Source organism: Sorex fumeus, unplaced genomic scaffold (assembly GCF_029834395.1).
Source record: "Sorex fumeus unplaced genomic scaffold, SorFum_2.1 ptg000006l, whole genome shotgun sequence".
Classification (NCBI taxonomy): domain Eukaryota; kingdom Metazoa; phylum Chordata; class Mammalia; order Eulipotyphla; family Soricidae; genus Sorex; species Sorex fumeus.
In genome coordinates, this window is record NW_026606063.1 from 62,210,149 (window position 1) to 62,237,129 (window position 26,981).

Below are 26,981 nucleotides of genomic sequence, written 5' to 3' on the forward strand. Positions count from 1 at the left end.
AGAAACTACTCATCCCCCTATTTTCCCCCCAAGTGAACCTTCTAGGACTTGGAGGTGCTCAGGGTTTATACTCTGGGCTCTGTGTTCAGGGATCACTTGAGGCAGTGCTCAGGAAACCAAAAAGGAGATTAGAACCTAGGTCTAACACATGCAGACACCTTAGCCTTTACTATGTCTTCACCCAAACATGTTCCTTCTTTATGGGAACAGAGCATACCTCCCAGTTTTCACCACCCACCATCATTCCAGTACTTCCTGGGACACAGTGTTAGCTGGTTGGGGAACTCTGGTCTGCCTCCTTCGCCATGATGCTGAGAAGCAGCAGGACCTCTTGGGGCATACTTCTGAATCTTTGGACTACCACCTGGGCAGGCTCCATCCTCCCACTGGTGCGTCATTACTCAGCTAAATAGAGCTGTTCATCACCAATCTCCTGTTCCCAGGCTTCCTCGTAGTGTCACTCCTTGGACTCAGATTTGAAGACTTTCTATGTGTCCTTTCTGGCTTCTAATTTATGTGTTAACTTAAAGCATAGAATTCTAGGGGTAAGCAAACAAACAACAACATCCTTCAGAGTTTCCCAGACTCTGTTTCCTGCCTTTCTGGTATCTTCCTGCTGTGACTGACGAGGAGGCTTCAGTCCTCCTCTTGTATGGGACTTTGTGTTTTCTTCCTGGAAGAGCCCAGGCTCCTTTGGGCAGTTGGAAATATGTGATTCACACACTATTCCAGCTCTGCCTACCCCAGTTCTTGCTCCCAAGACTATTTCTTGTACTAGGACCGATGGGGAGGATCACTTTTGCACTCAGCACATTACATTACTTTTTCTTTGACTTGATAACTGGGCAGGGTTCAGTATGCTGACACTCAGCATTCAGGATCCCAACACTCCCTTAGAGTGAAGAAAAGGCACAACACATCCTTGTTGCCAGATGCCTTCTAGGGACTGGGGTTGCTTGTTATTGCAGCTGAGCAAAGCTGGGCCTAACATGCCTTTGATACATTTGCCTCTTGTCTGTTGGACGCTTGAGTGCCTGCAACCCAGACACTCTCTTGGGCTCTGGGCATTTTCGTTCATGAGTTCTAGATTATTTCCTTCCCTTCCTTTTCCCCTTTTTCTCTTCTCTGGAAATCTGTTATGTTCATGTAGCATTTTGCAGCCTGGTTCTTTTCCTTACTATATATGAAAGTATATAGTAAGTAAGTATATATGCTTTGAAAGTTTGACTTCTAGTTCTTGCCAGTGCCTTCATCATTGTAGTATAATTCTTTTTAAAGCAAAATGTTTACATTGTAAAAATTTCTTTCAGTTTTCGGGCCATACCTAGTGATGATCAGGGGTTATTCCTGGCTCTGCAGTAGGATCAGTCCTGGAAGTGCTGGACAGAACATATGGGACACTTGAGTATTTACCCCGGTTGGCTGCATACAAGGCAAGTGCCTACCCCCTATGCTATCTCTCCAGGCCCTGCAGTATAATTTTTTAAAATTTTTGGGTCGCACCTGACTATGCACAGGGGTTACTCCTGGCTTCTACTCAGGAATTACTCCTGGTGGTACTCAGGGAACCATATGGGATGCTGGGAATCGAACCCGGGTTTGCCACATGCAAGGCAAATTGCCCTACCCACCGTGCTATTGCTCCAGCTTCTGCAGTATAATTCTTGTAATATTTTTAAAATTTCATTTGGGTGCAGTTTTCTGATTAAAGTTTTAAATGATTTTTTTGAATACTTACAAAACAAAAATAAAAAAAAAAAACCCAATGTGATCTTTGTTTCATTTCTTATTTTCATTTTCCTGCTGAAGGTTTAATTGTTTCTCTTTATTGTCCCTGGAGAATCTGAGCCTCACTTCCCTGTTGTCATCCCTCTTCTTGTCTGCTGTGGTGTCTGGAAGATTCAGGAGAGTCTAGGCTCTGCACGTCCATTCTGTGTTTAACCTTGCTGTGCCTCATGACCAGGCTCCTGGGCCCGGTGTACCAGAAACAGTCACCTGCACTTTGGAGCTCAGTGGGCCCAGCATTACAGGTCAGAGTAGTGCCTGGACCATGCCTGGTAGATGGAGAATCCATAGTCTGGGACCTCCTCTGGACCCCTTTCCAGAGACATGCCCATCATCTGCAGAACCAGCAGAGGCACTGCTTTTGGTTTTTTTGAAGGTGGTGTGGGATGGGGCCACACCTGGCAATGATCAGGCTCTGCACTCAGTAATTACCCCTTTCGTTGCTCAGGAGACCATATGAAATGTCTGGGGATCGAACTGGGTCACCTGCACGCAAGGTAAAATGCCTGACTCACTATACTGTTGCTCCGGTTCTGCTCTTCCAATAGAATCGACCGTTTTCCTAGTTCGGGCCCTTTTCTTTGGTGCACCAGGCCTGGCCACTCTCAACCTTTCCTGTGTGTGACTAGCCCTTCCTGCATTGCCCCTTCAGTTTCTTCTTACTTTTTGGTAATACTTACACTTTCTCTCCCTTTTCCCTGTTCATGCAGATTCATACTTAGGCAGCATGAAAGGAGAAAGAATCTGTTGTTACCTGAAGATTCAGTGGCCTTTACCATTTACTCTGAAGTCCATACTTGAATTTCCCTCAGTGTATTATAAATGTCTTCATAGCCTTACTATTTGTGTGGGTCTTTTTGTGTGTGTGTCTGTGTGTGTTAGGGGAGTGGGGTGGGCTGGGGGTGACGCTCAAGGGATTCTGTGGTGCGGGGGAATGAGCCTGGTGCCCTAGCATGCAAAGCTTATGTTCTGCCCTTTGGCCTGTCACTCCAATTTTGTATTTTATTGTTTTTCTTCTTTTTGGTACCAGGGATTTAATGCAGGGCCTCACACTTATAAGGCAAATGCTGTACTGCTGAACTGTTGCCTTGCCTTTATGGATTATTGTTTTTTGTTGTTGTTGTTGTTGTGTGTGTATGTGTGTGTCTTGTCCAGAATCCTATCAAGGTTTACATATTGCAGTGGACTGTTAGCTCTCTAGTGTTTGGGTGAATGTCTTATGATATTTTGGCTTCGTAGGAATTAGCAGTTCTTTTAAAAATGAAGGCCAATTGTCTTATAAAGTATTCTACCTTCTGGATTTTTTTTGGATTGTTTCCTTTTGATTAAAGTGGGTTAAACAGGGCTAGACCTCTTGGGGAGATAACACGCAGGCTCTTCTTTCCCTATCCCCACTCCCAACTTGGAGCTGCTTCTCCAAGGAGCCCGGAAATCATGGTCTGAGCACCACTTATGTCTGTTGCTATGGAGGCGTGATTGCTTCCAGCCCTTTGAGTGGAAACTGAGACAGAGAAAGAGGGGGGAAGAGAGAGTATGTGTGTGCAATGTATATATAGTTACTTTTCAGTCATAAGTCTATGCCAATACCAATTTAAATGATAACAGGCTTCCTCCACTTCATATAGCTTCCCCCCAACATTGGAATTATTTCATCATTCATGCATTTATTAATTTTAATTTGCACCGTCCTATTTTAAAAGCAAAAATAATACTAGAATGGCTGCATCAACATATTATTAACAAAAAATTTTTAAATTCATAATTTGGGGAGAGGCTGTTCATAATAATGGAGGCTGTTATTTTCAGAACTTACTCAAAGCAATTTTTTTACCAAGCCTGATACTCTTGGGTTCATGATTTTTCTCTGTCAGTTGGAAGATTTGTTTCAGTCTTTGTTTGAAACTTGTAAAACCATTTCCATGGTTCAAAATTGAAACTGTGTCAGATGCCTCTTGCTGCATTTTCCAGCATTTCCACTGTCTTCTCAAAGTTTTAATTCATTTTACTCCTTTTATGTTTTATCTTTTTTTTCCAAATAAAGGCATTTAACTGTGGGTACAGGCACATGCTGGAGATAAAGTAGGTTTCTTTTCCAGACCAATAAGTCAAATACAAAGTAGTGTTTGTATTTGTAACAAAATAATCACATGAACTTTTTTTATGTCCCTAGGTACATAAAAAGTTACTTTACATTTTAGGCGATGTAACATCAAAAGTATCGTCAGCTCTTCCATAGGTAATAACTGAGCGCCAGGGCAGTGCTCCAACCCACCCCTCCCAGTATGTCTTCCTGTGGCTCTGGTGGTCTCTAGCACCTGACCAGACCAAGCAGTACCATATCATCAGATGTGGTTGGCCAGTTAACACTGGGTGTGGCTCCTCCCCCAAACATAAACAACTCTTTGGACAAAAAAGGTTGATCATCATCTGAGTCTTGAGGAAGTTTGAGTTCTTTGCCCATGGTGAGCTGTGCTGGGTGTAGCTCATCTGGGTCAAGGAGTCCTCACTGAATGTTGGGTGTAGCCACAATGATTTCTCACACCGAGAGATCAGTGGTATTTGTGGCATTAGCAGGCTCCTGCTTTCATTTAAACAACATAGGGTCCTTGTGTGGCCTTGTTTGAGTGCTCTTAGGTTATGACAACAAGGAAGTGTGAGGAGAAGAACGGGGTGTGGGGTCGCTGGTCTGTAAACAAATCCCGGATCCAACATACTCAACTGTTCTTGGTGAAGTTTGTTGCCTTATCCAGGCTTGGCTTGTGGCAGCCCCCTCATATTCTGGCTCACAGGTGGCCATAACTCACAGATTAGCAAATACAGTGTGAGAGATTGGGAGACTGACCCAGGCCTGGCTCCCAGAGGCTCAGTGAATGCAGACTGTGGGGGAAGCCGCTTGAAAACTTCCAGGGTTGGGGCAGTGTGCCTTGGATTTGCAGGCACAGCCAGTTCGGGGCGTCTGTGCAGACACACAGCCTTAATGTTCAGCTGACTGATAACTTGTTCTTGCTTTTCTTTCCTGAGTGTCTGAGAGTGCTCACACACCCGCTGTGTCGTGCTGCTGCTGCCTGGGGCTTTGCAGCTTTGCAAGCAGTTTCCTTCATTTCTCCATTTCTGAGCTGATTTCAGATGCTGGCTGTTATAAATCCTGGTGCCTGCTGAGATTCACTCTCACTTGGCTGTTTCTCTCTTGTGACAACCCTACCCCCTTCCTGGGGTGCTTCGTAACTGTCACCAGTGGAAAGAGGGGTTTTCTCTTTGTTTGAATTTGCACCCCAGTGATCACGAGTGATAGTAAATCATCTCTTCAGACAGGGTCAACAGCGTATTTTCTGCTGCTGCCCATTTTTCTGTTTTTTACCTTATTTTCGGTTGGGATTTTGATCTTTTCCTTCCTTTCAGAATAGCTTACTAGTGGTTGGGGTTATAAACTCTTTTGTGAGATAAGTTGCCTTTGCTCAGGCTTGATGTGGTCTCACACTGAAGTATATGTGGTCTTGGTAGCCAGTTCTTAAAACTCATGGAATTCCCTATCGAGGCGTGCCTGGTTAAGACAACAGACTTCACCAACAGCAGTGACTGGAGGTGTACAGTGATATGGAAGGATCCCTTTCATGTATTTATTTGTTCTTTTTGATTTTGGCTGGGTGTCTGCCAGGGTGATACTTGACCAGCAATGTGGTTCTGATGGTTCCATGCTGCCAGAGTCACACCCAGAGGTGCTCAGTGGCCCTTGGTGCCAGGGATCAAACTTAGGGCCCTGTGCCTGCCAGGCATCCCCAGCCCTGAGAGGAGAGCCTAACTTTTTTTTTTTTTAATTTTTATTGGTGACAAACCAAGAGGTACAGTTGTAGACTTACAAATTTTTGTGCTTGGGTTTCAATTATACAGTGATTAAGTACCCATCCCTCCACCAGTGCCCATTTTCCACTACCACAGATCCCAGTATCCCTCCCACCCCCCATCCCCCTCATCCCACCCTGCCTCTGTGGCAGGGCATTCCCATTTTGTTCTCTCTCTCCTTTTGGGTGCTGTGGTTTGCAAAAGAGGCATTGAGTGGCAATCATTTTCAGTCTATAGTCTACTTTCACCATACATCTCCCATCCTGGGAGGATCCTCCCAATACCCTTTATTTGGTGTTCCCTAACTTTTGTTCACTTGAGTTTATGTCAGAGTCGTAGTTCAGGGTGGGACTGGAGCTAGAAAGCTAGAAAGACCCTGCCCCGGGGTAGGGGGGGTTGAGAGCAGGGGAGTGTTCTGAGAAGAACACCCTGGGATGGTCCAGTTGTGGACTTTATTTTGTCTCTCTGCATTTGTATTTCTTTCCATCATTCTGGTCAGTCAGTGACCCCAGAGGACGCTTGTAAGAACCCCCAATGTCCATCTTCAGCATGAGTGGGAGCAGTGTGGGAGGGACTACCCATTAGCTGCTGGACTAACAGTGAATTGCATTGTGGGATGCCCTGAGGTGTCCTGACCAGTGATGACTGGTTTGAACAGAACAGATCCCCTTAGCCTCTGCAGTGTTCTGAAGGCAGAAATAGATCTTAGGAGCTCAAATTGTCTTTTTTTTTCTTTTCTCCAGAAATGGTTTACTGTTTGCCAGCCTAGTTCCTGAGAAGGGAGAAATGTTAAGTTCCTGAGGAAATGGTGGTGGTCTCAAGCCTGGGCATCTGTGCCTTGGGGCTGGTTGCAATTTGACACAGAAGTTTGGGCAAAGGTGCTTTACTTAGCTGGAACATGGGCATGAAGGGGGCAGGGTCTAGGGACCCTTTCCAGCCATAAGGGTAGAACTTGGCACTTAGCATCTGACCTAGGTTTTATCCAGTCATTTGGGTAACCAGTGCCTGCAGGAGAATTCCTGTAGCCTGAGGAGGTGCCTTCATCTTGCTCTAACCACTGGGCTTCAGAGCTGGAGCCAGTGCAGTCACTTCTGTATCTCTGCTGGGTGAATCTACCCGATGCTCCATCCCTCTCTCACAGGTTGGTCTGTGGTGTCCCGGTATGGGCCTCCAACAGCAGAGCGGGCCTGCTGTGAGGAGCTTTCCTGAGCAGCGCTTCCGAGAGAAGGGCAGTTGTCAGATGCTCCACATGAGTGGAACCCACGTGGAGTATTCAGTCCTTTCCCCCCTTGCATTTGTCTTACCAGTGGTTGGCATCCGAGGCATCTCACAAAACACTGGCTTCACTTGCCCTGGTTCAACTCATCAAATAAGTGACTTTGTCCTATTGTCTCACTCAAACACTGGAAGCCCTGGATTCTCTCCCACCTTGCAGGCTGAAGTGCTATATTTCTAAGAAGTCACTATAGGAAATGGAAGGGGAAAAGCTTTGGGGATGTTGAGACTGGACCTCAGAGTAGGCAACAGAAAGCTATACCGTGGTGTGAGCATCCCAAGATAACTCTGGATGGGGGGAGGGGGAACTCTCCTAGGGTGGGAGGCACAGGAACTGGAGCAGGTTGGATGGGGACCCAGAGACTCCTTGTACTTTCCATCAAAATGATGAGGCATGCTTTTCTAGTTAAACCACCATTTCTATTTACTTACTCTCTTTCTGGCTAAGCCTCTTCAGATCGTTCCAAATCAAATAATATATAAAGTGAAGCCGGAGAAACCTTTGGAAAGACTTTGTAGTTGACATTTGTAGAAGTTGTTTGAATGTCCTAGAAAATGAAAACAGTTCTGATCAGGTGAGGACTCTATTTGTGTGTGTGTGTGTGTGTGTGTGTGTGTGTGTGTGTCTTTAAGCATATGTATATATATATGTATATATATATATTTATAGTATTTCGAGAGATGCAAAATAGTGTGCTGGTAGAGTTCAATCAACACCTAGCACATTGGGCATGTAGTTTTCATTGATTTATTCTTGAAGAGCTGAACTGTGTCAGTGAGAGGAGATGGGGTTGTGAGGGTGAAGTTGGGATCACATTGATCTCCCCGTTGAAGGGCCAGGGACAGCTTTCGCTGAGAGTCACAAGACGACCCTGTGGGTATTCTCAGCAGGACAAGAAGGCAAACTCAGGGCCCTGCTTCTCTCTTTTTCTGAGTTTCTTCAAGGGATGTGTTGGGTTTAATTCTGACTCCCAGGTTCCCTCACTCTTGGTGCACCTTAATTATTCCATGTCAGATATTTGGCACCTTAATCCCCCCTTCCCCCGTCTTATCTGGTCATGTTTCCAGGTATGATGCCAGCACAGAGTGTGATGTGAGGCTGGTCCCATTTTCCTCTCAGCTTGTGTGAATCCCAGGCAATGGAGATGGGCACCATGGGTGCCCTCTACGGAGAGGGCATCCGACTCAGTGGCTCTGTGAGGGTTTTACTGTAAGCCTGGGGGATAGCCCCTGTTCTGGGTGTACCCTGTTCAGCACACGAGAGCTAGTGCAAAGTGGACCCTCAGCAGCATCCAGCTTCATTTGGGCGACTCCTATTCTTGCACAGCCTCAGTCACCACAATACATCCTGCAAGAGGGGTCCACAGAGGGGACAAGCAGTGAGCCCCAGTTGCTAGGAATCTTTTTGTTTAGCATTCTGTTTAGGTTTCCTGTAGTCGGTCTTGTCAGTTATCTCAATCACCCTCTCCTCTTCCTGCTTAGGTAACAGGTTGGTCTGGCTCCTTCAGTTTTGTTTTAAATCATACCTTATGATTTATGGTTCATTCATCTAGACCCAGTTCCCAGATGGGTCACTTAGAGGTCCTGCACCCTAGTTACCTACAATCTGTTTATGCCTCTACCCTTCCCACTGCTCTCACAGGGTGGGGATTTAGATTAGCAGCTCATCAGGGTAAGACATTTCCTGAGCAAAAAGTACCATCATTTAGAGAGTTCACGAAGATCAAAACTACGGTTTTCATTTTTCCTGTATCGAGGTGGCTTCGGAGATGTCTGCTAGTGGCCTGTGGGTAGGAGGAGGTAGTTCACAATATTTGATTACATTTGATATTCAAATACCAATCCCACCACCATGTTTGGGATGTTTCCATCCCAAGCCCCAATCCTTGTCCCAAAGCAGAACTGAAATAATATATTTTGTATTGTTTGTTATGAAAAGCTGCTGAAAATGCTACAAAAAAGTATCCATAGAGGAAAGAGCATGAAGATTGTTCTATTTTGGTAGGGGCCATTAAACCTTCTTTAAGATATCACAACATGTTGTTAAATAACCCTGAGCTCTTGACCCAGGCCTTTGGTGTGAGCTGGGAGGTGTGCAGTGGGGGGAGGATTGAGTGCAGTCCCCTGGGTGGATCAAGGCCTGCTCTGGGGGCAGGGATAGATGGGGGAAGAGGTGGGGCTGACCCGGCAGTGCTTTGCTGCTGACACTTACACAAGCTCTTTCAAGGCCGAGTGTAGAGCCAGCAGGGATCATTTTTCTCACACTCAGAGGTCCTGTGGGTCACCATGGAAACAGGTTTGCTGTTGTCTCAGGACGCTGGGGACTTTATTTCAGGCAGTGGCTCAGAGACTGGGCTGGAGCACTGAGTCCTGGCAGCTTTTTTTTTTTTGGCAAGGGCAGCCCCCAGGAAATGCTCCACCCAGACAGCAGTGGGGGTGTCTACAGGTGACCTGCCTAGCTTTGGGGTGGTCCATCCTCACCAGCATCCGCCTACCATTCTGCATGCCGGTGTCCCTGGAAACGCAAATGCGGTGCCATTGCTTGGTGTGCTCACACGGAAGTGTCATTCCCCGCAGGGGAAGATTTGGTTAGGCCTGGGAACAGAAACTTCCCTCTTGCTGGAGCCTTTTCAGGCAGCTTCCAGAAGCACCCCTGGGGAAGTTACCTATTGTAAGAAAACTCAAGCCAGTGCTGTGAGAAGGAGCTGGAGCTCAGACACTGGCTTTGCTGGAGTCCCCAGACTCAGTGAGCCAGGAAAGAAGCCATGAACAGTTGTAGTGGAACACATGCCATGCTTCATGCCCTTGGCATTGCCGGAACTTCTCTGCAAACAGAACTCATTTTGCTGGAGCATAGGGTGCCCTGACCTTACCTGGAATTTCTCTTTGAAATTCTTTAGCATGTCCAAGTGTCCTCGTCTAGTGCTTGGCAGGATGTCGGATATGCCATTCACAGATCCTGATATTGGGGCGTCTCTTCAACACTCAGATTCCATGGCTATCCACCCACATGCCCCAGGGTGGTGTCATTACTGGAGACTAGAGAATGGTGACCCCATGGCTTCGGTGTAGCCCACACCCCATGTTGACATTTCAGTCTGCAATCTGCCTTGGGTTAGTTAGTTACCTCTCCTTAAAGACCTCTCAGTTGCCTGCCTGCTTTCAGGCTTCACTAAAGGAGTGCTCGCCTCTCTAGGAAGAGGCCTGCATGTCTGCAGGGGCTCCTCGCCTCCCTGCTTCTGTTTGCACACAGGCCATGTTCATCCATGTGAACTTGCAAACCTAGAACTCACTGTCTACCATCTTTCCTGTAGGAGTGGTGCCAGCCAGGCCTTGTACTTCCAGCTGGTGAGGCCAGCTTCCTTGGAGGGCTACTCCCCTCCCTTTGGCTCAGGTTGCCTCCTTGGAGTGTTAAGTTGGGTGCTGGCACTTGTCTCTGATGCTTTTCTCTTGCAAAGGTGATAGCCCAGTGAAAGGTGTAAAAGGAGGCTGAAAGGCCTGTGATGTAAAATATTTACGTTTTACATATAAATTGGACAGACTACTTGTGAAGATAAAAAGTTCTGCCTTGCACAGGTGGTGTGCTGAGCAAGCAGGTGCAGTGAACTGAAGACCCCTTCTTTGTTAAGAAGCACACATGAGCACCTAGGCCAGAGGGTACTCCTGCGGTTTTAGAAGTGCACCAGAAGTAGAACTCTAACCCAGGATCTGAGCCAACATGGCCCCCTCCCCCACAGCCTGGCTATCCCAAACACATTAAGCCACTAGTACACTAGCCTACTCCAATCAAAATACTCCTAAAACTCACCAAAATAACTCTGAACACAAGAATCTGAACAAGCCAAATGTAAAAGAACACACCCCCTGAAGCTACACTAGAAGCCCCACATGAGTGACACAGGAGCACCAAAGAGGAAGTTGGTATTCCTGAAGGGGAAAAAGAAGCCCACCATTGACCGAGCTAATCTAGAATCCTCCCTTGCAGTGAGAGAAGGACACTGGTAGCGAACCAGAGGGATTCACCTTTACTCCTACTCAGCAACATGAAGAAACAGCATAGAACCGCACCATGAGGAGTGGATGAAGAAAAGATTCCAGAAACCTCAACAGGGAATACCCACATAAAATCTCTCTGATAAGAATTCAGAGATGAAATGTTGAGGATGTTCATTGAGCTCAAAGAAATGGTGGAATGGACATCCGGTAAAGCGATAGCAGGGGTTGGAGCAATAGCACAGCGGTAGGGCATTTGCCTTGCATGCAGCCAACATGGCCGACCCAAGTTCGATTCCTCCGCCCCTCTTGGAGAGCCCGGCAAGCTGCCAAGAGTATCTCGCCCGCACAGCAGAGCCTGGCAAGCTCCCCGTGATGTATTCGATATGCCAAACACAGTAACAACAAAGCCTCCAATGGAGACGTTACTGGGCCCGCTCGAGCAAATCGACGAACAACGGGAAGGCCTATGAAAGAAACAGTGAAATGGACAGTCAATAAAATGCAGAAAGAAATGAGAGCAGAACTAAGAAAGCTACAAACAGAAGTTTCACTAATAAAAGAATTCAGTAGATGAAATTAAAAACTCAGTGGGTGCCTTCAACATTAGAATGACAACAGCCAAAGACAGTGAGCTTGAAAATGAGCTACAGAAAGCATAAAGGCGACAACAAACAGTGGAAAAAAGACCTCAGAATAGATCAAGGGTGAATAAGAGACTAGGGGATGAATTCAAAAGGAACAACAAAAGAATTATCAGAGTACCACAAGAACAGGGAAGCAATCCCAATTGAGAAGTTCCCAGAACTGGAGAATGCAGGCATCCCGATCTAAGAACCCTGAAGGATACTAGCTAAAGGAGACCCTAATAAAAAGACTCCCAAGACATATCATAATCAGAACGGTGAATGCCACAGAGACACAGTACTGCAAGCAATAAGGTCAAAGAAGGAAGTCATATACAAAGGAACATCCCTTAGATTTACAGCAGACTTATCAAAGGAAACCATTTGAGCCTGAAGACAATGGTGGGATATAGCGATTAAACTCAGTGAAACAAATGACTCACCAAGAATACTTTATCTGGCTAGACTCTCACTCAGACTTGAACAAACCATACATTATTTTAATAATGGATAAAGAACAGCTCAGACACTTCATAGACTAAAACCAACCTTAAAAGAAGGAATTAAGGGGTTACTGTAAGACAAAACAAACCCATACAAGCACAACAAACCTCTACAGAAAGATAGCACAAAACCCCATGACAATAATCTCTCTCAAAGTCGGTGTCCTAAATGCACCAATTAAGAGACACAGAGTGTCAAAATGGATTAAAAAACTGAATCCAACATCTGCTGCCTACAAGAAACACATCTGAGCAGTCCAAGCAAATACAGACTCAAAGGATGGAAAACAATCCTTCAAGCAAACAACTCCCTTAAAAAAGCCAGGGTGGCTATATTAGTATCTGACAACATAGATTTCAGGCTGAAAAAGATGAGATGTGACAACAAGGCCATTTTTTTTTAGTAATCAAGAAATGTGTGCATCAGGAAGAAATCAGTCTTAAACATATGCACACCCAATAAGGGACCAGCAAAATACTTAAAACAACTGCTAATAGACATGAAGGAAGACATTGCTGGTAGTAGAGACTCCAACACCACCTTACCACCTCTTGCTAGAGCCAGGCAAGCTACCCGTGACATATTCGATATGCCAAACACAGTAACAACAAAGTCTCCAATGGAGACGTTACTGGGCCCGCTAGAGCAAATCGACGAACAACGGGAGGGCCTTGCTAGAATAACAAGACTGAAAACTCAGTAAGGTAGTACTAGCTCTGTACAAAGAAATGGAAGAAAGAAGGCTAATAGTTGTATACAGGGCTTTTCATCCTCCCAAACCGAATATACATTCTTTTCCAGTGCACATGGAACATTTTTTAAGATAGACCATGTACTGGGCTATAAAACATACCTCAAGAGAATCAGTAAGATAGAAATTGTATCAAGCTATTTTTTCAGACCATGATGCATTGGAGTTAGAAGTTAATCATACACACTAACGGGGAATTAAATCAAACACCTGAAAATTGAACAGCTCAATGTTCAACAGCCATTGAGTTAGAGAGAAAATCAAGGAAGAAATCAAAAGATTCCTGGAAACAAATGAGAATAAAGAAGACACAGGCTACCAGAACTTATGGAACACAAGCAGGATTTTTTTTTTCATTTTTTATAATTTTATTTATTGAATCACCATGAGAGCAGTTACAAAGCTTTTGGGTTTAAGTCTTGGTCATACAATGAAACACCCGTACCTTCACCAGTGCCCATTGTCCAACACCAAAAACCCCAGTATACCCTCATCCCACACCCTCCCCCTATCTGTGGGGTAGATGATTTCCACATTACTCTTTTTCTCTACATTGATTATACTCAATATTTTGACACCAGACCCACCATTATTATTTGTGGTTTTACCCCAACACTCAGATCTGCTGAAAAGGTAACAATGGAAAATTTGTTTTCTATTGCTGGTCATGAAAAACATACGATGTCACGCAGCTGCAGTAGTGGCCGTGTGATTTTGAAATTCTGAAATTTTAACAATTAAATCTGGAGGGAGTTCTGCCACAACCTGCTAGGTTCTGAGATTTGTTCCTGAGTCTCTGGATCATGGCCGTTAAGCAGCTTGATCAGGAGCCAGAGAGGCCATTTGTGGGCGGCAACTCGGGCTCTCGTGGGGGTGAGGAGGAAAGGGCTGGCTCCACTCGCATCCCATGAGGCCCTGCATGTCTCGTCACTGTGGGCCCAAACCTGACTGTCCAATGGCCTCTGGAGGATGGCGGCCTCTGAGCCAAGGGGAAGCAGACGGGACAGCACTCTTTCCCCCCTGGGGTAGCCCAGCAACAGTAACCTACTGTGGGACCTGGATGAATTTTTGCCAAAAGCCTCTGGGTTTCAAGATTTATTTCTGAGTCTTTGAGATCATGGCCATTAAGCAGCTTGATTAGGAGCCAGAGAGGCCATTCCTGGGTAATGAGTTGGGGTCTCATTGGGGCAGAGAGGAAAGGACCGGCTCCACCCCCATCCCATGAGGCCCCGTTTGTATGTCACTGCGGGCCCAAACCTGACTGTCCAATGGTCTCTAGAGGATGGCGTCCACTGAGCCGCCAAGTGGGAGCAGGTGGAGGGACAGCACCCTTTCCCCCCTGGGGTGGCCCAGTGACAGTAACCTGCTGTGGGGTCCGCACACATTTTTGCCAAAAGCCGCTGGGTTTTGAGATTTGTTTCTGAGTCTCTGGGATCATGACCATTAAGCAGCTTGATCAGGAGCCAGAGAGGCTGTTAGTGGGTGGCGACTCGGGGTCTCGTTGGGATGGGGAGGAAAGAACTGGCTTTACCCCCATTCCGTGAGGCCCCATTTGTCTTGTCACTGCAGGCCCAAACCTGACTGTCCAGTGGCCTCTGGAGGATGGCGGCCATAAGGCCACAAAGGAGAACAGGCCAAGGCACAAAGCCTATTCCCACCTGGGGTGGCCTGGTGCCAGTAACCTGCTGCAGGGACCGAACACATTTCTGCCAAAAGCCGTTGGGTTTCGAGATTTGTTTCTGAGACTCTGGCATCATGACTGTTAAGCAGTTTTATCAGGAACCAAAGAGGCCATGCCTCCAATTATATAGCTGAGTCGGAGGTGGTTTGTGAGTGTGTCTCCCACACACCTAACTTTTGGCTGTTTACTTTCTTGGTAAACTTCGCCCCAAGTTTTTGGTGTCTGGCGAAAGGTACAGCAGCAATATGGGGGTATCTGGAAGTCTGAAGGTGCCACCAGGTTGCTGATGCACTCACCTCACAGGTATAGACTGACCTGCTGGCGGCACCATACCCCCGATACAAGCAGTGATATAAAGGGGGAAATTATAGCTTTGCAAGCATTTATCAGGAAGGAAGAAAGGACCCACATAAAATAATTTGACTTCACTGCTTCAGAGCTTAGAAAATGACCAACCAAAAGAGCTCAAACCAGGCAGGAGAAAGGAAATAATAGAAGTTGGAGCAGAAATCAACAAGCTGGATTCCCAGAGAACAATCCAAAAGATCAATGAAACCAAGAGCTGGTTCTTTGAAAAAATAAACAAGATTGATAGCAAGATTCACAAAGAAAGAGAACCATAATAAACTGAATCAGAAATGAAAAGGGGGAAATCTAGCAGAAATATAAGAAATTCAAAAGATAACAGATTACTTTGAAAGTCTGTATGCCACGTAATAAGAGAACCTAGAGGAAATGGATAAATTCCTGGATTCCTATTACCTCCCAAGGCTGAACCAAGAAGATTTGGAATACCTGAATAGACCTATCACTATCAAGGAAATTGAAACAGTAATCCAAACGTCATTCCAAAAACAAAAGCCCAGGTCCAGATGGATTCATAATGAATTCTTTCAGACATTTAAAGAGTACTTATTGCCAGTCCTTTTCAAGTTTTTCCAGAAAATTGAAGAAGCAGAAACACTACCAAACAGTTTTTATGAGGAACATTCCACTGTTAACACCAAAAGGAGATAGACATGAAGGAAGGAAGGAAGGAAGGAAGGAAGGAAGGAAGGAAGGAAGGAAGGAAGGAAGGAGAGAAGAGAAAAAGAAAGAAAGAAAGAAAGAAAGAAAGAAAGAAAGAAAGAAAGAGAAAAGGGTGATATCCCTGATGAGCACAGATGCAAAAATCCTCAACAAAAAATTAGTAAATAGAATCCAACGACTCATCAAAGAGATCATACACCATAACCAAGTGGTATCATCATCCTGAGATGCGAGGATGGTTTAACATTTGCAAGTCAATCAATAACATTTGCAAGTAATCCATCATATCAATAAAAGTAAATATGAAAACCTTATGTTCATATCAATAGATGCAGAGAAAGCATTTGACAAGATCTAGCACCTGTTTATGGTGCAAACTCAGCAAAATGGGAATTGAAGGAACTTTCCTCGATATAGTCAAAATGATCTACCGCAAGCCTACAGCAAGCATTATTCTTGATGGGGGAAAACTAAAAAACTTCCCTCTAAGATCGGAGACAAGACAAGGATGCCCACTCTCACCACTTCTATTCAATATAGTACTGGAAGTACTCACCATAGTGGTTAGGGAAGGAGAAGATATTAAGGACATCCAGATAGGAAAGGAAGAAATCAAGGTCTCATTATTTTCAGATGACATGATAATATAGAGAACCCTAAAGCCTCTATCACAAACCCCCTAGAAACAATAGATTTGTATATTAAAGTCACAGGCTATAAAATCAATACCCAAAAGTTCATGGCTTTCCTATGTGCAAATAATGAGAGAGAAGAAAGTAATATGAAAAAACTCCCATTCACAATCATGCCTCAGAAAATCAAATACCTTGGAATCAGCTTAACTATGGAGGTAAAGAACCTGTACAGAGAAAACTACAAAACACTAGTTGACGAAATAAAAGAGGACACAAGGAAATGGAAACACATCCCCTGCTCAACATTGTCAGAATGGCAATACTCCTCAAAGCATTATACAGATTCAGTGCAATCCCTATAAGGATATCCATGATATTCTTCAAAGAAATTGATCAAACACTACTGAAATTCATATAAACAATAAGCCCTCATGAATAGCTAAAGCAATTCTTGGGGGAAAAAATGGGAGGCATCACCTTCCCCAGCTACAAACTGTACTACAAAGCAGTAGTAATTAAAACAGCGTGGTATTGCAATAAAGATAGATCTGCAGACCAATGATGTAGAGTTGAATATCCTTACACACACTCTCAAATATGATCACTTAATATCAAATACGATCACTTAATGTTTGATGGACTGGAGCAGTAGCGCATTGGGTAGGGCGTTTGCATTGCAAGCGGCCAACATGGCTGACCCGAGTTCGATTCCTCCGCCCCCACGGAGAGCCTGGCAAGCTACTGAGAGTATTTTGCCCGTACGGAAAAGCCTGGCAAGCTACCTGTGACATATTCGATATGCCAAACACAGTAACAGTTGTCACAATGGAGACATTACTGGGCCTGCTCAAGCAAATCAATGAACAACGGGAGGACAGTGACTGTGAATGTTTGATAAGGGAGGAAGAAATATGAAGTGGAGCAAGGAAAGCCTCTTTAACAAGTGGTGCTCGTAAAACTGGACAGGTACATGCAAAGAAAAAGAAAGGACTCAAGATCTCTACCTAACGCCATGCACAAAAGTCAGATTAAAATGAGTTAAAAACCTCACTGTCGGAACAGAATCCATAATGCATTGAAGAAAAAGGTCGTCAGACCCTTCCACAATATTGATGCTAAAGGTATTTTTAAAGCTGAAATGCCAATGACCAGGCAAGTGAAAGCAAAGATGAACAAATGGGACTCTCTTAAACTAAGAAGCTTTTGCACCTGAAAAGAAATAATGACCAGGATTTAAAGACAGTCTATAGAATGGGAAAGGATATTCACCTCAAACCCTTTTGAATAATCAATAATATACCAAGCACTGGCTGAATTCTGTAAAAATACACATCCAGTCCCACTAGAAAATGGGGCTATGAAATTAACAGAAACTTTCTCAAAGAAGAAATTGGAATGGTAAAAACGTACGTGAAAAAATGCTCTTCATCACTAATCAGGGAGATGCAGATCAAAACAATGAGATATCATCTCACACCACAGAGACTGGAACACATCCAAAAGAACAAAAGCAACCAGTGTTAGCATGGATGTGGGGAGAAAGGGACTCTAATTAATTGTTGGTGAGAATACTGATTGGTCCAGCCTTTTTGGAAAACAATATGGACATTCCTGAAAAAACTAGAAATTGAGCTCACATTTGATCGAGCAGTACAACTTCTGGGAATATACCCTGGGGGCCCAAAACACCATCTGCATTTCTGTGTTCACTGCAGCACTATTCATAATAAGCCAGAATCTGGAAACAAACTTGGTGCCCAAGAACAGATGACTGGCACCTCTATACAATGGAATACTATGCAGCTCTTAGGAAAAATGAAATCATGAAGTTTGCCTATAACTGGATGGACCATGGAGAGTATCATGCTGAGTGAAGTGAGTCAGAAGGAGAGGCACAGATATAGAATGACTTCATTTATTTGTAGCATATGAAAAATATATATTAGAAGACTAACATCAATGGAAAACAGGGGTTAGGAACTAATCACAGGTATGTGTGGGGCTTAGATAGGTAAGCTAGGGAAGAGACGAATATGACCATAATAGTTGGGAATGATCATACCAGACAAGATCTGACGGTTAAAAGTAGGTGAAGGGATTTTTTTTATAACCTTTTCGGTATCAGTATTGCAAACTAGAATGCCCAAAAGTAGAGGGAGGAAGAAAGGGTAGAGAGAGAGAGAGTGAGAGAGAGAGAGAGAGATTGAGAGAGATTGAGAGATTACTACTGTATTTATTGCTTCAGCCCCCTTCAACCTGTGGTGTTAGGGATTGCAGGACTGTACTCATTCATGCTTAGGGTGCTGGGGATCCAACCTGGGTTACCTGAATATAAGGCATGTACTTTAGCCTCTTTACTTTTTTCCAGCTGCCTTTCTTGCCATGCTCAGTTTTTTTGTTGCTGGCTTTTCTTTTTTTTTTAAATTTTTTACATTTTTATTTAATTATTTTTATTAGTGAAACACCATAAAGTACAGTTGTAGACTTACAAACTTTCGTGCTTGGGTTCTCAGTTATACAATGATCGAGTACCCATCCCTCCACCAGTACCCATTCTCCACCACCAATGATCCTAGTAGCCCTCCCACCCCCACACCCTATCCTCCCACCCTACCCCCCCTCTGTGGCAGGGCATTCCCTTTTGCTAACCCTTTTCTTTCTTTTGTTCTCCTTTTTCTTTCCTCCTCCTCTCTTGGTTCGAGTTCAGAGCCCTCACACTGCATGGCCTGAGCTTTCCCGCAGAACTGTGTTCTAGCCGTTGATCACCATCTTCTCTGTCTCTGTTTTTCTCCCTCCCTCCTGTGAGAGTGGGAATTTGACATGTCAGGGAACCTGTTAGTGGACACTAAGTTTTTCCATTATGTCCCTTAACCCAGGGCACTGTGTCAGAGAATGGCAAAGAGCAGATGGCCAGGAGCAGATCCTACTTCAGAGGCTCTGAGATTTGCCAGCACCAGGTTAGGGAGGTGGGCTCTGCTATGCGTCTGTTCTTGCCTAGCATCCCAAACCTTTGAGAGCACCTGGCTCCATGGTGGCTCAGGCAGTTGGGCACAAGTGGCTTGCTCAGAGTCAAGTTCAGGACATTTGTCCCTCTCCCTTATGGTGCTGTGTCAGTATGAAATATTCCTTTGGTCAGAGACTAGTGCAACCACTAGTGGCCTCTGGTCCTGTGCACGTGAGCTCAGGGCTGATCTGTGGTCAGGTCACCTTGGTACAGCCACACTGATGGCTCCCAAGAACCCATCTTGCTTCCTGTTGGCAGGGGGACACACTGGGAGTCTCAGTAGCAAGTGCCAAGAAGAGATGGATTTCCTATGGGAATGAAGTCACATTAGGACCTGATTGAACCTCACTGGCTTTGTTTTGCTGATAGCGAGAGAAAGAGGTTGCACTGGCCTCTGGGGTTTCTCTTGGGGCTTTGATCTTTGATTCTGCCTCAGAGAAGGGTACACATGGCTTGTGAAAACACACAGCTGAACTCCAGACCTCTTTTGAGAATCTTTAGAATACAAGAGGAACGTAGGATTATGTTTTCTTTCTTTCTTTTCTTTTCTTTTTTTTCTTTTTTTTTTTTATGGGATTTAATGCTTTTAAAAGTGATGCATGTTTCCTGTTGTCTGCATGGACTATAATTTAAATGTTCTTCGTGATAATATTAGTTGAAAAGTAAAATGGGATTGTTTGGAATCCTTACTGTTGCAAACTTAGTCATTTAATTTTCTCTTTTCTCTTACAGCTGTTTGGGGCAACTTCGTGAACATGAGGTAAATGGTTTTCTATAACTTGGAAATTGTGGCTGGGTTTTCATAGACACATTTCATTGGTCACATGTACACCACTGAGGATGAAAATTAATTGAGGAATATGTATATGTGTGTATGTACATAGACATTTTAAAAATTTGGGGGGATTTGGGGGCTACATATGGCAGTACTTAGAGCCTACTCCTAGCCATATGCTCAGGCATCACTCCTAGCTCCTAGCAGTGCATCAGGAAGGATGTGGTGCTGGGGAATAGAATGGGGACTGGCTGACTACAAGGCAAGTGCTTTAACCCTTGTGCTGTCTCTCTAACCCAAGAACATGTTTCTAGTGAGATGATTTTCTTTTTTTTTTTTTTTGGTTGACACATTTAGCTCTTCTATAGAAATGCAGTAGATAGACTGGAAGGTTTACCCAGGTAAACCCAGATGTGACGCTAACCCGGACATGTCAGAATCCTGGCATAGCCCGTGCAGGCACCTATCTCCCTTCCTGTGAGGGAGTTGTCTTTACCTGTCACTCCACTAAAATGTCCATCACATATTTTTCCTGACTTGAATTAGAACAAAAGGGGAGCTTTTGGGGGGCTGGAGTGATAGCACAGTCAGTAGGGCGTTTGCCTTGCATGGGGCCAACCCGGCTTCGATTCCCAGCATCCTATATGGTCTCCTGAGCACTGCCAGGAGTAACCCCTGAGCATCTCCAGGTGTGACCTGAAAAGCAAAAAAAAAAAAGCCAGGGGGAGCTTTTTTGGATGACTTTTGAGAAGGGAACTGTCCCCTGCCCTGGCTGTCTAGACCCCAGGAGCAGAGCAGAGGTGGCCAAAACCAGCTGCCTACCTTAGAATTGGGGCTGAGGAGACTTCTGACTTGGTACTTTTTGTCCGGATAGAAGAAAAATGTTGCTGAAGTACAATCTTTGTGTTATTGTTCTAAAAGCTAAAGCAAAAAGTTAGATTCTGTCTTCACAGTTTTTGAAGAACAGAACATCCTTAGTGCTATGTCACCCTTAAAGAAAAATCTGCTCCATTTTGCATTTCTTGGCAATGAACATATAAGACTAGCAACCGTGAGCGATGATTTTGTGACCATTCAGCTGGTTAGGAATTGCAGTGCTGTCACAGGCGTCGTTCTGCAGGCTTTTCATCGGGACTTGATTCTGCAAGGTTGATCACACACCTACTATGGCTTAGAGAAGCTCTGCTATTTTACTTTGAAAGAGTACGCCCCCCCCCCCGCCCCCTCACCCCCCGCTTTCACTAAATCCCCAGGAAAGCACAACAGACTTGTTCTTCTGCAAACAGTCTTCCTGCTTCTAATGTATCCCCATGCTGAGGATAATGTGAAAGCGAGATTATCTTAAATGCACTAGAAACAGCTCTTGAGTGGTGCTGAGCATGTTCTGGGATGTATTTTAAAAGATTCCCATACTCCACTTGCCTTGTTTCCTCTGATGCTGCTTCTTCTGGAGTGAATTGGTACATTGGTCGATGCTTAGGAAGGAGAGAGAAATAATATGCCGCCTTTGGTTTGTGTTAAAGTACTTTGTTTAGAAATAGATTTTTAATAAATAAGTTCAGTAAATCAATGAAATTAATTTTCAAAAAGAACTTCAATTGATCTCAGTCTTGTAGCTTTCTGCTCAACAGGTCTCTCCAAGAAAATGGTGAAATAAAGCTTGAAAGCAAGATTGAAGAGGTTAGTTTCTCTATTGTATTCTTTGTCAACTTACTATTGTGTGTACTTCTGTGTTCATTGTGCCGGACTGCTGCTGCTCTATGTGGTTGAAGTCAGCTCTCCAAAGTGTTGCCTTGTTTAAGAGGAGACTTTATAGGTCTCTGTCAACGTTTGTGCATTTTGTAAAGGTACAATGTAGTGAAGCAATTCGACATTAAAGCAGCTTGGATTGTAAACCTTTATGTAAATTTTCAGGTGTGCCTTTCTAGAATCTCTTAGAGGAGATGATCGTCATAACCCACACAGAGACAAGCACCAACATTGACTCTCTTGAGCAGATGTGAAAAGGAAAAACAGCCTCACCTGCCCCACTAGGCCAGATGCATGCATCTCTCTTGAAAGCTTGATTTCATACCTTCTGCATACAAATAATCGCATATGTTTCAGCAGATGAAAGTAGATACAGGGATCAGAGAGGTAGTACAGCGGGTAGGGCATTTGCCTATATGTGGGTTTGAGTCCAAGCATCCCATTTGGTCCCCGAGCACTATCAGGAAAGATTTCTGAGTGCAGAACAGCACTAACCCCTGGCCATCTCTGGGTGTGACTCCCCCAAAACGAAGAAAATAGATACAGACTGTTGAAACCTGGGCTGTGGATGGGGAGGAGAAATTATTCATTTGTGGTGTGGAGGTAATGCCAGAAACCTGGAGAATCCCTTGAATTGCCTCTCCCCCCCCCCCCCACCCCCACCCCATGGATATGGACCGTGCTCGGAGTGTGCAGTTGATGTTCTAGAGTCAACTGATGTGGATATAGTTCCAACAAGATGATCTCCCTCCCCCCACCCTGCCAACACACTCTGTGTGTGTGTGGGCAACACTCTGGGAATTCTTCAATTCCTGCAAAATGAATGAGTGTTTGGGGCTTCTGGGTTTTGTGAGCCTAAACCAACTTTAGTGTTGCTCATTGTGGGCTGTGGGTATAGCTGTATTTTAGAGCATGTGTCTTGCATGTGTGAGGCCCTGGATTTGATACCCAGTACCACCTAGTCCCCAGGCCCACTGAGCACAACCAGGAGTGAGCTCCTGACTGGTAAACTGCAACTAGCCCCTCAGTATAGCCAGATTTGGCCCCAAAATCTCAAAGTAAATAAAAGCATTGCTCCTATCAAGGTAAGCACAAAGATAAATCTTGTAAGATGTTTGGATAAGAGTTCCAGCAGGCAATTTAAAATTTCTAGGATTGTGCTTTGAGTGGATATATGTTAATTTCAAACCAGAAGTGAGTTGTAGAAAAAAAAAATTACTGCTTTGTATTTTGCCACGCCTATTGGAAACATTGATGGTAGCAGATTGTATTCTTGTTTAAAACTGATTTTTGTTATTTTTTTTTTTTAGATAGTTGAACCTCTAAGAGAGAAAATCAGAGATTTGGAAAAAAGGTATGTATATTTTTTGTTTTGCAGTTAGGAAAATGTATCTTTCTTAACTATTGATCTTAGAAGTAAATAATCAGCATAAATTCCTCTTAAATGAATAATTCTGTAATATAAATGCTTTTAAGACAAGAAATTTTCCATGAGAGAAGGTAGAAATTTGAATGCAGTATTTATGTTTGGGTTTTGTTTTTGTGCCATACTCAGCTGCTCTCTGGGCTTGCTTCTACCTCTGCACTCAGGATCACTCTTTTTTTTTTTTTTTTGACTTTTTGGCTCACACCTGGTGATGCACAGGGGTTACTCCTGGCTCTGCACTCAGGAATTATTTCTGGAGGTGCTCAGGGAACCATATGGGATGCTAGGAATCGAACCAGGTTTGGCTGCATGCAAGGCAAATGCCCTACCTGCTGTGCTATCACTCTAGCCTCTCAGGATCACTCTTGGTGGGCTCAGGGAACCATACAGGGATGTCAGAAATTGAGCCTGGGTCTGCCACGGGCTAGGCAAGCACCCTACCCACTGTAGTATCATTCCAGCCCCTGTATGCAGTATTTTTAAACCTTTCGGTTCGTTTCACTTTGGTTTGGTTTGGGAGCCTATGTGTGGCAGTGCTTGGGGGCTATTTCCAGCTCAGTGCTCTGGGGTATCACCTCATGGCATCTGTGGGGTTCTGCAGTACCAAGGACAGAGCCCCTATCTGCAGAGCACACACTCAGCCCATCCCCAGTTCCTATTTTGATTGAAAGCTTTGAGTTCTCTTTAGGAACAGCAATAAAATATAGATTAATTGATTTAAATAAAATTGTTTCAGAGTCTAAAAGTCCAGCCAGAGAACTCAGGTTAAACTGTGGGATCTAAATAGGTGTCCACATAAATGTTTTGCCTCCCACCCTCACCTATATGAGTAGCACACACATTATTTAGTGTGGATATTTAGTCAGGACAAGAAAAGAGGATCTAGGTGTGTTAAAATCTTCCTGTGGTAAAGCCTGTGAATTTCTCAGTTCCTGCAAATTCGGAACATATTAGTTGTAGCCATATCATTTTAACTTTTGGTCAGATTTTTTTTTTTTAGCTTTTACTGGTTAACCTAAGAGAGTTATCTCTAAAATAAAAAATACCATTTGGAGCATGTAAAACCTAGTCACACTTGTAAAAATAACATACAAACTACGGGCAGGCCTGTAAGATGTCCGGGTTTAGTTTTTTTTTTTTTTTTTTATTTTGTTCACCAGACTAAATCAGGAAGTTTCCAGAACTGAATCCAGGTGGTTGATAAGAATTCATAATAGAGTAGAAACTTTTTGTTTTATTTTGTGTACTTTGGGCCACACCAAGTGGTGCTCAGTGCTTTCTTCTGACTCTGTGCTCAGGGTTCTCTCCTAGACAATACTCTGGGGGCATTTGCAAAGCTGGGGGTTGAACCCACATTGGCTTTGTCCAAGGTGACATGCAGTACTCTGTGAAAACTTTAAGTTGAATCAGATTCCAAATCACCTCTCACCCTTTGTTTTGGGAATTCCCTCTCCACCCCCACCCCTGGCTCCTGGTTATACATTCTCTCTCTTCATGGAACACTTTAACCTCAGGCACTAGACCATTCTCCTTTAGTGTGTTCAGAAAACTTTTTGTGTCTTCATACCCTGAGCCCTGCCAAGAGTGATTTCTGCATGCAGAGCCAGGAGTAAGCTTTGAGCAGCAGCCATCTGTGGCCAAAAAGCAAAACAAAAAACAAAAAAAGGAAAGAAGAAACCACGTGTCTGATGTAATAGTTTTCTTTTAAAAAGTTTTCTTTTTACACTTTTGTGTAATCATGTAATAAAGTTTTATGTCCTGTCATGGAGACTGGTACGGTACATCCCTCCCCATCTCCCAGCCATCAAGTGTCATGGATATTAGGGCATCCTGTACTATCCACAAGAAGCAATACAAAATAAGTTATTTAGTATCTGCCTGTGGGGCGGGCTTTAGTGGTGTGTGGAAATTCGAAATAATGGTGGAGGAAAGGTGTAATGGTGGTGGATCAGTGTTGAAGTATTGAATGTAATCAATTACTGTGAACAACTTTATGAAAATAAAATTGGGGAAAAATAAATAAAGTTTGTGTCCTGCTAATTTTCTTGGGATAAGTTTCAAAACTATGTGTCAACTTTGTGCCTTTCATTCTAGAATTAAAAGAACAGTTCAGAACAGTTCTTTTACTTTGCTTTGGATATTTTTATTAAATGATAAAGAAAAAGTCACATACTCAAGCAGTTTGCTTTAAAAGACTCATACTAGAGTAAAGCTGGTATCTTTAACAGTCCCTTAGTCACAAAAGTCATTTGTGCTTAAAGTTTTTTGGGGGGAGGACTGTGCTGTGGAGTTCAAATTTGACATTTCATTGCAGGAGGCCTAGACACTTTTGAGAGGTTTTAATCAAAGCTTCTTAAAAGCTAGCTTGTTTAAGGTAAGAAATAAACCACCACTTGTCTTTTGCTTTCCAAGTAGTGCTCAGGAGGTCTGTGGGTCCCAGTGGTGATTCTCGGCCAGCCAGGCAGGTAGTTAAGTGCAAGAACCTGAGGATGGTGTGGCCATACCGGTGTCATTGGGACCCCAATGTTATTGGGGATTGTGTGCCTCGGATTCACTCTAACCACTGTACCACCTGGCCCCTACAGGTTTTTAAAAATAAATTTTATAAGAATTTTAGAAAAAAAAATCTGCCCTCTGGTCATTCTTTTCTTCTTCTTTTTGTTACCCCCTCTCCAAAAATCCTACAGCACCCGGTATTCCGAGGCAGTCTCCCATCCAAGTACTAACCAGGCCCAACCCTGCTTAGCTTCTGGATCTGATTGGGCACATTCAGGGTGTTACGGCATAGATTCTATTCTTTAGAGAATAAAATTTATGAAAAGTGAATCAGATGACTTTCCCATAAGACAAATGACTTAGACACAAGGCCTTGGCCTCAGACTTACAAAGTCAGCTATGATTGAGTTTCAGGGGTACAGTGTTTGAGCAGCAGTCCCTTCACCAGTGTCCCCGGTTTCCCTCCCACCCCCAGGCTGCCTCTGTGGCAGGTACTCTTTCTTTTTCCCACTATTACTGAAGGGGTCTCATGTTTACCTCCTTTCAGGACCCAGTTCTCTTCTAGAGTGTTCATATCCTTCTGTCATTGTCATAGTGGGCCCTTCCCTATTCTATATTCTCCTTCCCACACTGTAGCAAATTTCCTACTAGGGTCTGGCTCTTCTGTCCTTTTTATTGTTTATGAGCATTTTTCTCCTACTGTGTTTCTTTATAGTCCACAAATATGTGCAACCATTCTGTGTCTGTCCTCCTCTGACTCATTTCACTCAGCATGATACTCTCCAGATCTATCCACGTATCAACAGATGGCTTGACTTCGCCTTTTCTAACAGCTGTGTAGTTTTCCATTGTGTATTTATACGGTAACTTCCTTATTCATTCTTGGGCACCTGGATTATTTCCTGATGTTGACTGTTGTGAATAGTCTACAACGAGCATAGGAGTGCAGATGTCTTTTCTGTGTTGTGGTTTTGGGCCCTTGAGATTTATTCTCAGGAGTGTAACGATCTATTCATATGAAAATTCAATTTCTAGTTTTTCTGAGGCATGTCTCTAATTCCTTCCCAAAAGGCTAGACTAGTGGACATTCACACCAGCAGTTATGAGGGTCCCTTTTTTCCAAATTGAAGCCAAGATTGGTTTTGGTTTGTTTGTTTGTTTGTTTTTGATGAGTGCCAGTCTCTATAGTATTTGGTGATATCTCAGTGTTGTTTTGATTTGCATTTTCCTCATGATCAGTGCGCTTTGTGCTTGCTAAACGGGAGAGAGAATGGTGTGTGGTTCTGGTTTTCAAGCATTTACTAGGAGCTCATTCTGGCCAATCTGTGCTGAGTGGCAAGCAAGTGCATGGAATGAGGCTCTCGTTCTAAAGTGGTTCTGTTCTTCATGTGGGGGAGTGGGTTGGAGTATAG

At 44.0% G+C, this 26,981-nt stretch overlaps 1 protein-coding gene across 3 annotated transcripts in view; it reads left to right on the forward strand.

Moving 5' to 3' along the window:
* UXS1 (UDP-glucuronate decarboxylase 1) overlaps positions 1-26,981 on the forward strand; it is a 96,318-nt gene that overhangs the window by 4,115 nt on the left and 65,222 nt on the right. Inside the window, exons 2-4 of one of the 3 annotated variants that reach the window (XM_056123071.1) lie at positions 19,856-19,883; positions 21,515-21,578; positions 22,958-23,001. In XM_056123071.1, the coding sequence (XP_055979046.1) occupies positions 19,856-19,883; positions 21,515-21,578; positions 22,958-23,001 (136 nt within the window). Of the gene's footprint in view, positions 1-19,855; positions 19,884-21,514; positions 21,579-22,957; positions 23,002-26,981 lie in introns of those variants that run through there. The other 2 variants (XM_056123081.1, XM_056123089.1) reach the window with 2 other exon arrangements.